The sequence below is a fragment of the Thunnus thynnus genome, chromosome 4, assembly GCF_963924715.1.
Source record: "Thunnus thynnus chromosome 4, fThuThy2.1, whole genome shotgun sequence".
Taxonomy (NCBI): Eukaryota; Metazoa; Chordata; class Actinopteri; order Scombriformes; family Scombridae; genus Thunnus; species Thunnus thynnus.
Window position 1 is genome coordinate 24,598,227 of NC_089520.1, and position 15,793 is coordinate 24,614,019.

General features: G+C 41.9%; 2 protein-coding genes across 5 annotated transcripts in view; one reads left to right on the forward strand and one right to left on the reverse strand.

Moving 5' to 3' along the window:
• Window positions 1-1,976, reverse strand: part of LOC137181809 (calmodulin-binding transcription activator 1-like) — a 58,785-nt gene extending 56,809 nt beyond the window's left edge. For 3 of the 4 annotated variants that reach the window (XM_067587837.1, XM_067587840.1, XM_067587838.1), the window contains exon 1: window positions 1,827-1,976. In XM_067587837.1, the coding sequence (XP_067443938.1) occupies window positions 1,827-1,851 (25 nt within the window). In that variant the 5' untranslated portion in view covers window positions 1,852-1,976. The remainder of the gene's footprint in view (window positions 1-1,826) is intronic. The other variant, XM_067587836.1, reaches the window with a different exon arrangement.
• Window positions 1,977-5,054: 3,078 nt separating this feature from the next.
• Window positions 5,055-15,780, forward strand: LOC137181810 (dnaJ homolog subfamily C member 11-like). The gene is made up of 16 exons (XM_067587841.1): window positions 5,055-5,337; window positions 6,210-6,339; window positions 6,461-6,534; window positions 6,656-6,757; window positions 6,939-7,067; window positions 7,179-7,301; window positions 7,495-7,568; window positions 7,689-7,878; window positions 8,023-8,108; window positions 8,812-8,928; window positions 9,095-9,250; window positions 9,666-9,735; window positions 9,894-9,951; window positions 10,558-10,700; window positions 10,789-10,918; window positions 11,039-15,780. Exons 1-16 carry the CDS (start codon window positions 5,263-5,265, stop codon window positions 11,062-11,064), a joined length of 1,683 nt encoding a protein of 560 aa, XP_067443942.1. The 5' UTR covers window positions 5,055-5,262; the 3' UTR covers window positions 11,065-15,780.
• Window positions 15,781-15,793: the final 13 nt, after the last annotated feature.

Genomic DNA, 15,793 nt, shown 5'->3' on the forward strand with positions numbered 1-15,793 from the left:
TCATTTCTCTGTTTCCCTGACCACTGTTGCTATGATACAAAGTAGACCAACCAGTGCAGAGGGAGATGGTCTTCCAGGCTATATGGTGGATGTTGTTCTCATGCCCACTGGTGTACTCTGCTGATCAGAGTCACGCACATCTGCCAGGGGATGGAAAGAGTGGATGGCTGTCTCCTGCCTCAGTCGCCGCGATTCGTTTGGCTTTCATTCAGCTTGGCTGAGGCTCGTAAATTATTACATCCTCTCTACACATAACACTGAGGGCCAATGGACAAAAAAATCTCCTCATGCTGTGAATGTGTGTTTGCGTGTTTGGGGCAGGGGGGTAGTTTTATATTTATGTGGTACTGATCTGCCCATGGGCCTTCTGTCTCATCTACAGTTCTAGTCTTTTCACGCAACGGGACTCTCAACCCACGGCCTTCTCTCTGCCTCTGGCTACACACTGCATGCTTGCCTGCTCGCCTGCACGCGTATGTGTGTCTGACTTTAAGTGCTGTGGTCCTGAAAATGTATTTTATAAATGTATGATCCAACTTGTGTGGTTCAAGTTCTCCAAAAATTTGCCCTTAGAGAAATCCTGCTCTGCATTGCTCCCTAGTGGGGAGAGCGTTAAAAGTCCATCCCCCTGTCGTTTTCAATATCATTTTGTTGAGGACGGATCAGAATAATCAATTAAGAATAGTCTTATTATAATACTGATGTCAACAGCAAATTTTCAGTGCTGTATGTCATTTTAACTCTTAATTTGCTGAGGAACCGTGTCTCATCCATAATGTTTATCAGCTTGATAGGCGTCTGTGATACCAATACTCTGAAGAGGCAAGAAAACGAAAGTGATACATAACACACATTAACAACCAGGAGGTGTTTATAAACAAATCAAACACACGAAGAAAAAAATAAAGATCTCATTAACCCATGAGTTGAGATAGAGATAATATTGCCATGGTGATGTTGGTCATTCCTTAAATAATTCATGAATGAATGAATAACAGTCTGAATTAAATAGCGGCCGTGTGTGATGAGAATGACTTCAAGAGTTTAGTTGAGGGCTTAAATTTTTTTAACTAGATTCATACATGATGTGACCTAAAACTGACACACATACACTCCACCCCCACCCCACCCCCCCCTCATCTCCAACCTAAATGCAGCCAGATTCTCACTTTCACTGCCTTAGCAACCATAACCACACATCAACACAAACATAAACACACACACACACACGCACACACACACACGCACAAACACACACACACACACACTGGATTGTGACTGAATGCACAGCTGGTCTGGGAGGTTGCGTGCCTGTCAGGAAGGGGAATCTAGACAATCCAGTGGTTTATTTTATGGTTTAGGAGAGACAGAGACAGATAAACACAAGCGCGTGCACACACAAACATACACACACACACACACACACACACACACACACACACGGAGCATCTGAATTCCTTCAGCGTGAACCACTCTCATCCTCTCATCCCCATCTCCCCTTTTCATGCTAACCGCTTAAAAAGCACTCATAACCCAGCTACTCAGGGGGAAACGCTGGCGCGCATCGGACGGTAAAAAACTACCCTCACTCAGAGCCCACCGACAGGACAACTCTCCTTCCGTTATTTATATGCTGTCGGTTAACCGTGCTCCGCTTCAGCACCAGCCTCCGTGTTTTCGGGACGGACGGGCTGGAAGAAAAGGGGAAAGCCCCGCAGTTATCTCTCTCCTCCTCTATGCCTCCGTCCGTGCATCGCCTCGTCTGAACCCTAAATAGCAGGACTCTGCCACCTCAAATAAAAAAAAACCCGTTATTTCTCTCTTACCTTCCGGCTTGTTTTCGGCAGCCATTTCCCCTCCGCCGCGCGCCTCATCCCTCCTCCTCCTCCTCCTCTTCCTCCTCCTCCTCCTCCTCCTCGACTCGACCTAGTGGTGGTGGAGGAGGTGGTAGTGATGGGGAGGGGGGAGGCGGGGGGGGACCACGCGCGTGCACAGACAGAGAGGACAGCTCAAGGAGGGGGGCGGGGCTGAGAAGAAGAAGAAGAAGGGGTGCGGGGGACGAGCCTGCCGCGTTCACCGAGGCGATTGGTTCAAATGGTGATGATTGACAGCGGGGATCCGTGATGGTGACTCGCGGAACTCTCCATCCCTCCGTTTATTCCCGTTGACACCGCCTCCCCCCCCACCCACCCCCACGACGTTCACGCGCACTCTTCCTCTCTCTCACGCTCTCTCTCTCCCTCCCTCCCTCTCTCTCTCTCTCTCTCTCTCTCTCTCTCTCTCTCTCTCTCTCTCTCTCGCTCTCTCTCTCTCACGTCACTGAACGACGTCTGTATTCGAGGACACCTTGACAGCCTCCCACAGCATCATCATCATCATCATCTTCTTCTTCTTCTTCTCTTTCTCACACACACATACATACACACGCACGCACGCACACACACAAACACACACAACGTACAGGTCGTGTATTTCTTCACATGCAAAAACCCAGCGGACTGTTGAAGAAAACTGCGATGTAAGGTCGCGTCTCGCCATAAACGATGAGCTCCCCTTGAATTTGGATGGAAAAAAAAGAACTGCCTGACTGAAAGAGACTTTTTAGACGCGCGTGGGCTGGCGGGTGCTGTCACTCGCTGTGGTGCTGAAAGCTCGCGGTGCTGAAAGGACAGCTCCACACGCGCCTACACAGGCTGTGCGCACTCGCTACCTGCATCCTTTGAGCCATGTTATTGAACTGAAGTTTCACCCCCCCCCCCCCCCCCCCCCCCCCCCCCCCCCCAATCCCCCCTACCACCACCCCCTCCCCGCCTGCCCTTGTTGTTGCCTATTTTTGGCACTAGCAGGAAGTCGTTGTATCGTTGCTATAATATCCCGACGGGAAGTAAAGTTTATAACGTGCAGACAACAGGCTATTCTCTCTGATAGGCTATTTATAATTCTGCTGTTTTAGGGCATCCCCACTAAATAGTCCCTTCCCTTCATGGCTTAACCGAGACCCTTTTTTTCTCCTTTTTTCAAATCCACACTGTCACTCTGTGCCTCGGGGTGGAATATCGCTTTTGCACCAAAGCCTTGTGTTTGACAGAGACAATCCTCTCCATAGGTATGCTTCACCGAAAACAGAGGTTTTGAATGGCTCGTCTTGAACTACGTATGCTTTGCGTAGCATCTGAGTACAGAGGCACACAAGGTTCTTGGCATCCACACAGTTGAAGCAGAGTGAATGACAATTAGGAACATACAGTATAGAAGATGTAGCCAAAAATGAGGTCGGTTTAACTTAAACCTTCAAAACAGTGTGTGTTTGTCCGATAGATGGAATTATACTGCATGCACATTGATAATTCAATTATCATGTCATATGCACAGCATAAAGGTTGGCAGATACTATTTTTGAAAAAAAAAAAAACTACATACTGTATGCTATGAACAAAGATACTAAACTATACTTTGATTTAAAGTAGTGGTGTATTGGTGGTGGAAAGTACCCAACTGCACTTAAGTACAATTTCCAGGTATCTAATTTATGACAAATAACCAATTAAGAGTGGTGTAATATCTACAGCAAATATTCAGTGCTTGTGTAAGTGTTGTTACCAACACAATACTGTACTTTTTAAGCAGTACTGAGTATTTAAAATATTAACATGCCACTTACATGTTAATGAATCAGTATGATAATGCAATTTTATCATTCAAATTTATTTACAGTCAGTAAAACTAGCATTTACCATAATTTTAAAATACTCCATTGCTGCATTCAAAATGTGACTTCAGTGTAACAGTGTTATTAGCAGAATGTACTTAAAGTACCAAAAGTAAAAGAACTCACCATGCAGCAGAACCACTCCTGCCAGTGTTATATACATTTATTCATTTTCATTATTGGATTCTTGTTACTGAATTATTATTACAGATGCAAAATATGTGAGCAGCATTTTAACATTGTAGCTGGTCAAAGTGGAGCTAATTTAAATGACTTTATATATTGTTTTGTAGTTTAACTTGTAGAGAAGCATTGTATTTGTAATAAAGTGACATAACAATGAAATAAAATCAGGTACAAGTATCTGTTACTTCAAAATTGTAATTAAGTGGGCTACAGTACTTCAGTAAAAAATAGCCTGCTTAGCCTTTCTACAATTGGTATAGCCTATATCAGAGGGGGCATCCTACATAATGAGTATGTTTACTTTTTATACTTAAGTACATTGTGATGATAATACGTATGTACTTTTAGGCCTAAATATGTAAAAGATTTAATAAAACTTTACTTGTAAGCTAAACGAGTATGTTTACATTGTAGTTTTGCTACTTTTACTTCTGTATGTGTAAAGCTACTTCTTTTGTCAGGTATTGATTAACATGCAGTGACTGGACAAACACACCACAACTACAATAACTAAGATAAATTATATCTACCCTCACTTTACATTACCTTGGAAAAATGTATTGTTTGGATTCACTGAATATGACAGGAAGCTCAATTCATTTGCATACTTTTTTTGACCAAATTTTATATTAACAAATCCAAATTCTTAAGCAGAAGCCAAACTTTTCAGAGCTGACTGTCCATATCAAACAGAACATTTCTTTAATATCTAAATGTACAAACAAAAAAGCTGTTAAAACATGTAACCATTGTAAGCTTTACAACATATTGATTAAACTATTTTATAATTATAACCTTTAGTCCCCCTGGTGTGTTTGTGATTTTATACTCAAGTTGTATACACAAGTGCTGTAAACTTGTTGTATACTTGTTTCAATAAAGTAGAGTAAGATAAGTGTTAAAAGAAAATTGTACAAATTACTTGGATTTTGATATGATATTCTTTATAATTAATTGATTATACTTGAAAGGTATTCATCCTAGGGCTACTTCATTACCGTAATGACCGATAGTTGTTCAGTCACTGCATGTTACCTGGGTCTAATTCATTACCGTAATGACCGGTGCTTTTTCAGCCAATCAGTGTCATCGGTAGATGAGATAGGAGCATACCGACTGTTTTCAACGAGAAAGAAAAGAAACGAAGGGACATTCGCTGATTTTCTTACACACTGACAAATACAATAACCTCTAAAGTACATTACACATCTTACAGTTGAATTTTTTTTGTCGTTTTAGAGGCGTCAAATCTGTTTTTTCGCGCTGAGCTCAAACTCAAAGACGACCAACAGAGGGCAGCAGATCAACTTCCGCTCCTCCGTTTGTCTGACCAATGAGCTTCCGCAGTACAGGACCAAACGCAAAACATGGCCGCGTCCATAGAAGATGATTTTGAGTCTAATAACCAGGACTACTACTCTCTACTCAACGTCAGGAAAGAGGTACGGTTCGAAGGGTGTTGTGCAGTGACCTTGTGAATGTATTGCTAATGAGTGAGTGACCTGTGAAGCCGCCGACAGTCGGTGCATCATCCCCCGGTTCAATGACGGTCTTCTGCATCAGCATCCTCCTCCCGAGTACACGCTGAGGCCGGCTGGTGTTGCAGAGACACGAACAAGCAGGACATTTTAGCATGTACTTTACATTAATGCAGACGGGCTTTGCACTTTGAAGCGGGTAAAGGCAGAAATAGCATGTCTGCACCTTCTCAAATCTCAGTCCTCATAAAGCTGAGAGGCCTGAGCAGGGCTTATGCCTGGATATTTAACTGGATAGGTTACAGTAGTTAGTCAATGAGGCAGACACCATAGCCTAACAAGAAATGACATTGTTTTTACACTTGTAATTCCATGTTTGATGTAAGCGGCAAGTATATTAGATCCTTCAATGCAGCAATGTTATGTCAGCAAAACAGCTGAAACAGTTCATCATCAGAAAATTCATCTGCAACACACGCAGCTTATGTTTACATACAAAAATGCTTATGTATTAAAGCAATAAATCGTTTCATCGTTATTTTTCAATAAATAATGAAATGCAGAAATCTCTCAAAGGTCAAGAATTTTTAATTTAGTTTGTTTAATGTGATAGAAAATTAAAATTATTTGGGTGCTGAACTTCTGATCAGACATAAATAAACAATTTGAAGACCTCACCATGGGCTCTGGAACCATGGCTTCTTTTTTTTTTTTAAACAGACCAAACAATTAAAAGATGAATCAAGTAAAATTATTAGGGGGATTCATCCATGATTAAAATATTCATTGGATGCAGCCCAGCTCAAGAGTGAGCCCTATCCTCTCTCTGTTCACAGGCTACTCTAGATGAGCTAAAAGCGTCATATCGGAGGCTGTGTATGCTCTATCACCCTGACAAACATCGAGACCCTGAGCTGAAAAGACAAGCTGAACAGCTTTTCAACCAAGTGCACCAGGCGTATGAAGGTAAGTAAGCTCGCAGGTCTATGAAAGTAGAACTGAAACCGTAAACAAGCAGCTATAAAAAAAAATACAGGACAAAAACATGAAAAACAAATCCATGTAAACAGAAAATCTTTCCCCTCAGTGCTGAGTGATGCTCACTCTAGAGCCATCTATGACATCTTTGGAAAGAAAGGGCTGGAAGTGGAAGGATGGGAGGTATGTTTTCTTTGTAACTAACTCTTTGCCCCTCAGTCGAGTGTTTTTGCCTCTGCATCATATGTTGTACAGTATGCAGTAACATATCTTCATAACCATTATGGTAATGATTGCTGTGTAGGTGGTGGAAAGAAAAAGAACGCCAGCAGAAATTCGAGAGGAATATGAAAGGCTGCAGCGAGAAAGAGAAGAGAGGAGACTGCAGCAAAGAACTAACCCCAAGGTTTTCTCAGTCACAGCTGCATCACATTCCTCTGTCAATTTTACTTCCTTCATTGTATTTCCTGTGTGGGCTCATATGTTGATATTATCAGAAACTTTGTTTAACACAGTTAGATTTTGACTGTGGACAGTTTCCACATTTAGTCTTTTTTAATGAATTCTGTCAATCTTGCACTATTCAGGGCACCATCAGTGTAGGTGTGGATGCAACAGACCTGTTTGACCGCTATGATGAGGACTTTGAGGAGATGCCAGGAGGAGGCTTTCCTCATATCGAAATCAACAAGATGCACATTTCCCAGTCCATAGAGGTATAACACTCATAAGTATTTGTCGTTAACCCACCTGCTTTCCTCACTAGGTTTCACTGTAGTGTAGTATTGTCTGTTTTATCAGGCTGTTTCTTGTTTGTCTTTCTTCAGGCTCCTTTAACAAACTCTGACACAGCAGTGCTGTCTGGCTCGCTCTCTACACACAACGGGAACGGAGGGGGCAACATTAACATGACCGTTCGCAGGGTGACGTCAGCCAAAGGCTGGGGAGAGGTATACACACATACATTCAATATGCAACAAACTGTATGAAGCACATTATTTGAAGAGGCATAAACATATGTAGTCTATTCACCTAAAGAGGGACTTTTACATATGCTTTGTGTTAAATGGAAGGACGGGATAATACAGATTAGAGTTATTTTGGCACATTTTTGCTCCTCTGTAATCACTTCTTTCTGTGCAGGTGGAGTTGGGGGCAGGAGACATACTGGGACCTCTCGTTGGGTTGAAGGTGTTTCGCAATCTCACTCCTCGGTGGTAAGGCCCAACTCGCTGATATGAGAAAACAATAATATACACTTTATTAACATATGAACAGAGTTCTCCTTCCCTTTAATTCTCTCTCATTTATCTCCTTTCTGTCATTTCTCTATGCAGTTTCTTGACAGCCCAGTGCGGTTTGCAGTTTTCTCCTCGTGGTTTGCGCCCAAGCTGCTCTTTGATGACAGCGCGCCACTTGGACCAGAACACTATGGGTTATCTTCAGTGGCGCTGGGGGCCCAACAGCGCCATGACCACCAGCGTGGTGCGGGACACAAAGCGCACCCACTTCACTCTAGCTCTGCAGGTACACACATGCAAGCCGAAACATATACGCATAAAGGCACAGTTACTTGCTGTCCTCATGGTAAATATGGTTTGTACTGTAACTGAAATAGAGCTGTTTGATTGAGGTTTTCTATTTTCTTACTCCCAACCCCACCCCTTCCAGCTGGGTGTGCCTCACTCCTACCTAATGATGAGCTACCAGTTCAAGTTCCAAGATGAGGACCAGACCAAAGTTAAAGGCTCTGTCAAGTAAGTCTGACTGCCAACGCTATCTTAAAGGACTTAAGCACCCTTTTTTCTTTAAACCAAGCAAGCAAGAAAAAAAGATATCCTGTTGGTTTTAAATAGCCAATGGGATATCTCATATGTAAGTCCAGAGAAGAAATGTGTGTGTATTTTTTTAAATGTACCTTCACTTGACTGTAATAGCAAGGAAACTGTTTTATGACTTGAATATAACACTGTTTCTTTCTCTTTTCCTGGTATCTCGACACCATGAAATAATGCTTTCTTGATCACAAGGGAACAGCTTGATTCATGTTTGTGGTCACACTCAAAAATACTTTTGTCATGACAAGGAAACAAACATTTAGTGAACGCAATACAACAACAGGCCATTTTGTCATCACAAAATAAATAAATACATAAACACCTTTATTTCAAGATCAAAAACATTATCATTGTTTTTATCATGCTCAAGCAAAACATGGCAAGCAAATAATTTCACAGAAAGAAATAAGACTGTATAAACCATTTAAATATGTGAGCAGGAAAAGAGTAGTTTCATTAAATTGCAGACTGCACTTCAGTGTTTATAAATGAATTTGGTATAGATAATAGATACAATTGTACTGTTTACTCTGTCCCATTCTGCCCATGTTATTGTTTTCAGTAGCTGCCTACCTCCATCTTTTCATGGTGTCTGTTCATGTCTGTGTCCCTCCCTCTCCAGGACAGGCTGGTTTGGCACTGTGGTGGAATATGGAGCAGAGCGGAAGATCAGCCGACACAGTGTCCTGTCAGCCACTGTCAGCATCGGCGTCCCTCAGGGAGTCACACTGAAGATCAAGTACGCTGGCCAAACCCCAAAATATGATCTCATTCTTCTGTGGGTCCCTGTATGACTGCAGGGTTATCTAATGTGTGTGTGTGTGTGTGTGTGTGTGTGTGTGTGTGTGTGTGTGTGTGTGTGTGTGTGTGTGTGTGTGTGTGTTTGGGCTGGTGTCTCCATGCAGGTTGGCACGTGCCAGTCAGACGTACCTGTTTCCAGTCCACCTGACAGACCAGCTGCTCCCCAGTGCTGTCTTCTATGCCACCGTGGGACCCCTGCTGGTCTACCTGGCCATCCACAGACTGGTCATCATCCCATATACACAACAACAGAAAGAGCAGTCAGTACATCTCCTGCCTTCATAACTTCCCATTCAAAACTGACACTCAGCAACAATCTTACTTGGACTCAATAGTAGAAAATCTTAGTGCTAGGCTTGTTTTCAGTCATGTTAAAGATCCATCACTGTTTGGTCTGGATTCTTATCAGTTACTAAATCCCACTGTTTAGGTTCTTCTTAACAGCTGTGTTTTTTGCAACATTTTTGTATGTACTGTATGATCAAAAGATTAGATTGTCCTTCATCTGATAATGAATTCAAGATGAACTGCAGACAAATGCAGCATTTCAGTTGTGGGTGCTGTTAATACTAGAGGGTTTTCTTTGACGCTTACGCTGTCATCGTAGAGAGTCTCCACAGTGAAACCCAGTGGGCGATTGTTGATGTCTGCTTTGTCTGTCTGTGTGCTTCTTAGAGATCTAGAGCTGCAGAGGAAGAGCTCAGCCACAGACATCGCCAAGAAGAAGCAGGAGGCAGAGTCTGCTGTGAGTGCTTGCATGCAAACACACAGTCGCTCATTGTGTGTGGGATCATTGATCATTGTTTCGTGGTTCAGCTCTCCTCATCTCGTCTGAAAACCTCTCTCCTATCCGATTCTATTTCGTTCTCCCCCTCCTCCTCTCTCCCTCGGCTCCTTCTGTAGGTTGTGCTGATGCAGGAGTCTGTGAGGAGAATCATAGAAGCAGAAGAATCCAAGATGGGTGAGGGAAAACACACACACACACACACACACACACATACACACACATACACATTACACCAGGGTGAGTAACTGAAAACCTTTTTTAGTTCGCAGCCAGTCAAAACTTGGTAAAAATCCAAATGTGTAATTCAGACGCATTTCTCATGGTCAAGGGCATAATACACTGTAGCTTCAGGGTTCTGTTTTTCGAAGTCTGACTTTCATCATCTTACAGTAGTGCTGTGAAACAAGTCATGATGATGTAGCCCACCTCCATGCTGCTGTGTTTACATAGGTTACACTTGTAAATCTGTGCACAGAACACCAGAGTACACACTGGCATAAATCAAAACTGTGATTTCACTGTGCTAATAGATTTCCTGCCATATTTATGTAAAGGGTGCATGTGGATATTTGAGGAGTCACCCTCTGGGTGTGTTTACCTTACAGATGCTCTGGCCAAGGATTAAAGGGAGAGGAGTGTTGAATGATATCAAGCTTAACTGTTGTTATGCCACAGCTTGAGATAGCTGACATGTGTTTTGTGTTTATACAGTAGGAGGAATTCACACAATAACACCTTAGATGAAAGCATATAACGCTTGAACTGTATATTACTCTCTAGGTCTGATCATCCTGAATGCCTGGTATGGAAAGTTTGTGTCAGACACCAGCCAGAAGCAGGAGAAAGCCAAGGTCATTGATGTCACTGTGCCTCTACAGTGCCTGGTCAAGGACTCCAAACTCATCCTCACTGAGGCTTCTAAGGTGTGTGTGTTGACATGTTAGCCTGTGTGATTGTGCATTTGTAAATCCGCATGCATGCATTGCTTATGAATTGCATCCGTGTGTGCAGGCGGGGTTGCCGGGCTTTTATGACCCCTGTGTAGGAGAGGAGAAGAGTCTAAAACTACTGTACCAGTTCAGAGGTGTCATGCACCAAGTCATCTCTGCAGACACTGAGGCGCTACGGATACCCAAGCAATGTTAGTATGCAGCCACTTTACATAAGACCCTCCTCTACATTATCATGTAGCCACACTAATTACAACATGACTAAAGCCTATACACATCAACTCTTAATCAATATTTTTCTGTCTTGTCAGCTCACAGAATTGAGTCCGAGTCCTAGGAGCCCACCACTGTTGGAGCACCAGAGGGCAAGTGAAGACACAAACAGACTTTCTGCAAACAGAAGAACCCAAGAATAGAGGGGACACATCAAAAATAAGTCTGTTGCTGTCCTCTGGTCCTCCTCTGTCATGGTATTAGTGAATCTGTTCCTCCACTCCTCCCTCTCCTGTGGACCATCTCCCAGGTTAAGTAGAATACAGGAGTCAGCTCTGAGTTTCTACAAGGTGTTATTTGTGTCTCTTGTCTGCTACACCTGACAGAGCTGCTCAAATATATGCCTGCTGCAGTACATCAGACATTGGTCCTGAACATAGTTTTATATATGCACTACACAGAGGGACTGATAGTCCCATCAATGATGAGCTAAAAGTGCACAGATAGATTAAAACCTGTGTCTTGACATTGACAAGCGTGCAGCTGTGTAAACAAATGAGCTGTGCTGTAATTTTGCCCCATATCATTGTAGTCTTTGTCCTTTCTGTGCATCACCCTTGTAGTTTTGAATCTTTTGAATGAATAATGTTATAATATACCAGTCATTTCACTAACTCATGCAAACATTTAAAAGAAAACTATGCAGGATCAAGTCTCGTATCCCTGAGGCTGGCCAGGACTGAGGACTGATTGTGTAACTCATGTTTTTGTTTACTTGTAAAAAAAAATGTCTCATCCTAATTTATTATGCCTTTAGTGACATGTCTGCTGCTCATGGGGGTGCAAAGTCAGGCGGTGCAAAAAATGGTGCTCAAAACCTGTGAGTGTTTGGATGTGGGAGTGTGGGGAAGGATAGCACAGGGAGGGAAAGCGATAGAGTTGTGCTCTATGGTAGTGATGGTAGTGATCCAACCACAGAGAGAAATGGCAAAAAGGTTCATTCAGAATTTATATCATCATCTCAGGCTGCATTGCAATATAAAAGCAGAACTTCCATTTAAGATTTGGTTTACGACAGTCTTTATTGATGAAATTGCAGCCAAAACAGAATTCTTGACAATGATTTTTAATACAGTGAGTTATAGCTTGTAGCAGGCACAGAGCCAGTGAATAACTACTTGTGTGGATTAGTAATCATTTTTCAAAATTTGAGATATGAATGAAGACTTTCAGTAGAGGGTGTAGGTCAATTCTTTCCCTCACGTAGTTTATGTTTGCTGCTGTCAACAGTGACAGTTAAATTTTTGCATTGAAAAAAGGTCTGAGTCTAGACCTTTGAATCCACCCACTCCACCAAGTGATTCGTCTAGCATCGTGACATGAAACAGCGGCTTCTCGGTTGAAAAAGCAATCGATCCAGTGAGCGCTGCAGGTGGACTAATGATTAGTCAGTCAGCAGTATGGGCGGGACTAACGCTGTTGTCAAGCCTTGTCAAGCTGTGTGATGGAACCAAGGAGGAGTAAAACTAGGCAGTGCTGATCAAATGTGAATCAAGATTCTGTTACAGCATTACCTATTTCTCACCTCAAATGTTTTCAGAAACATATTTTAGTGTGTATGAGAGAGTTTGTGACTTGCCCACCGTGTCGAAAACGGACGACCCAAAACCAAACACCGCCCATCTCGCAGTACGTCACCCACCACATCACCACCAGCTGGAGCGTTTAGTGGTGATTGAAATGAATCCCCCTCCCCCACGGAAATCGGTTAGAGTGGAGGCAATGTAAGACTGAAGATGGACAATTCTGTCTCATATCAGGCAAAATTCCTTTTGCAAGATAGATATTGGTCTCATTGATGAAATCTAACAATTGTAGTCGTGGGAACATGATTTCAGTTGGGGGGTTGCTGATTATTCTCCAGACACGCCAACAGGATCGGTCAGGATCTAATGTTAATTCATGTTCTGTGTTCTTCTACACATCCAAAAGGTCAGCTGTTACACACACAGTGCAGATTCATACAGTGAAATCTTTTGGAGCAAAGTCGTCCTTCTGTTAAATTCTGAGCTCCATCAGAGCTGTCTAAAAAGTTTTATTTCAGAAGCTAAAAGTTTAATTCTGTTTCCCCTGGAGAAACACTCATACATCAATACAACACACAATAAAGAAATCATCTTAAAAGCTTGCGCTGCTCGACATAATTTGAAAAGCAATATAGCCTATAGGGACCGGTAGAGGTGGAGTGTAATGTCCACTGAAAGCGGCCGCGTCGCGTTCAGTCTCTGTGAAACTGCCAGAGACAATTCTAACCGCCATGTGTCAGCTGGGTCCATGAGCCACGCGTCTCACGCCTGTTTCTTTTCCCCACTCCACTCTCTACGTGCAGGGTCTATTTTTGCCAGACCAGCTCACACACGACAGAAAGAAAGAAATTAGCCCATTGCAACAACGCAAATGGGCCTATAGGTTTCCAGCCACCTGGAGGCAGGGGTGCTGCACCTTGGGGTGGGGGGTGCAACTCCAGCACCCCCTGCTTCCCACAGCCATGATTGTAGCTGCCACATTAGTTTGTCTGCATGTAAAGTGAAGCTTCATGTTTTTACTGGACAGAACAACAGCACTGCCAAATTAAATTTTGTTTTACTTCATTAAGCTACACAACAGTTTGGATTTTTATTATAGCTACATCACAGACTGAATAACATATTTTACTGCATCTCCCTGTCAATGAGGATACTTTTTGTGACAAAAAGTCTGTTAATGGAGCTTTGAGTTGATTATTTTGTCAGCACAGTCAGGTAGGTGTGTTGAGGACTTGGCAAGTTCTGGGGAGGACGTTTTAATAAAATAAAACAAAATTGAATATAGACTGATCGTTCATTTTAATACATTTATGTTTATTGAAATGTGGTGATATCTGTACATATAGAGCCCCAGAGGCAGCGCTGTTGTTCTGTCCAATAAAAACATGAAGCTTCACTTTACATTCAGACAAACTAATGTGGCAGCTACAATTGTTAGATTTCATCTGTGAGACCAACATTTATCTTCCAAAAGGAATTATATCATATATCAAAATGCTGCGGAGCCAGCGGTGAATTACTAAAGAACTGCACAGATCAGTTCATCAGATCATTTTCTCCCCGAGATGACGATGCAGGACTCACCTGGTCTCACCTGGCCAGTGGCCCTGAAACGTCTCAGCAGATTTACAACCAGGCGTTATTTGGATAAACTGACCATATTTTGGGAATCTATATGATTACTTTCTCGCCTGAAAAAATATTAAAACTTAATAAAGTGACATATTAACAGTCCTAGAGCAGAAATTACAACAGTCTGGCTCAAAATCATTACCATTTACCTTGGGTATCATCAGACTGCAAGGTATACTCTGCGCCAAAACGCTGACAGAAAGTTTAAACTGAAAAACAGTGACACTGAAAAAAAACTGACAGCGTAAAACAAAACTGTCACTGAAAAAAGGCAGACACAAAGAAAAAATCTGAAGATTGACATTGAAAAACATCATAACGTAAAAAATATCAACATAAAATAAAATAATAAGAATGTCATTCCAAAATTTAAATGTCACTGTTCTCGCTCTATACAGACCATAACTTGTTACTGGAGCTGACCTGTGCCACACTATAACCATTTTACTCATTATGGCACATTAACTATACTACATTTGTTTTGTACACTGCTTCTGTGCCATGTCTTTTCATTTGATATTGTTCTCTGCCCCTCGTTTTATTTAGATTCTTGAACTGAATGAATCTGCTGATGCCATGTCTGAGATGCTACAACAATATTTGTCAGCCAGGGTTTTTACTGCTGTCTTTCATATAATCTACACTGGGTAACTTTACCTCGGCTGTAGCTATTTTTCATCACTGTGGTGAGGATGACATTGGGAAATCTTATATGCTATGATGCACTTTCTGCTCAGACATAAGTAGGTATTGTAGCACATTTTTTGTTTGTTTTTTTTTAAATATCAGATGCACACTACATTAAATACACATTTCCCTTCTAATCAGATTTTATTCCTTATCCCAATTGACTATTTGTGTCAGTAGCTATGATGTTCTTAACTTTAGGTGGATTAATACTGTAACTACAAAGGGAAGTTCAAGAGTTAGTCAGTTATTCCTTATTTTGTAGGGGAACCATGTCATGGACTACAGGGAATCCCTGAAAACCACTACTGAAGGATACAAATGGTATTTTATTGAATACAAAAGTAATATTTTGCACAAAATGTACAGTGTTTAAAACCAAAATTAGAGTTTAGTTGTCATGGAATCAGTGCTGAAAGCTCTAAGTGTAGCTCTACAGTTATCTTTTAACTGAACTTCATAGGATGCATTAAAGAAATGGTGACAACTCCAGTTGAATTAATAGTCATCTGATTCTGGTTTCGCCATCAGTAGGTGGGAGTACTTTGATTGGCCTGCCAAACTAGTAGATAGTGGGTAGTCTCAAGAATATAATGTGAAGCATTGAGATGCATAACTCCAGTGAGATTTACAATAACGATCTATTGAACTTGATCTGCATTTGGATTGGAGTCACTATTACGAGAGACTTTTTGCACTGATTCTGTTTGTAGTGTTTGTCTTTTCTCTGTTGTTTGAAATGTGCTGTAAAGTGTTTTGACGGGTGTGCTGGTCACCTCTGCTCTAGCGCCACCGTGAGGCCAGCAGAAAGACTGCTCCCTGCAGTTACATTCCAACCCATCATCCAAAATGACCCACGTTAGTATGTGTACTGTATGGTTGAAGAGCCTGTGTTCTCCATCCTGTAAAGACTACAATAAATATGAACAAATCCAGATGTAGTGTTTG

Bases quoted from the DNA above. Each gene is read 5' to 3' on its own strand.
- LOC137181810 (XM_067587841.1), top strand. From the start codon at position 5,263: ATGGCCGCGTCCATAGAAGATGATTTTGAGTCTAATAACCAGGACTAC. The intron at 5,338-6,209 runs GTACGGTTCGAA...CTCTGTTCACAG, and splicing joins TACTCAACGTCAGGAAAGAG to GCTACTCTAGATGAGCTAAA. The intron at 6,340-6,460 runs GTAAGTAAGCTC...CTTTCCCCTCAG, and splicing joins AGTGCACCAGGCGTATGAAG to TGCTGAGTGATGCTCACTCT.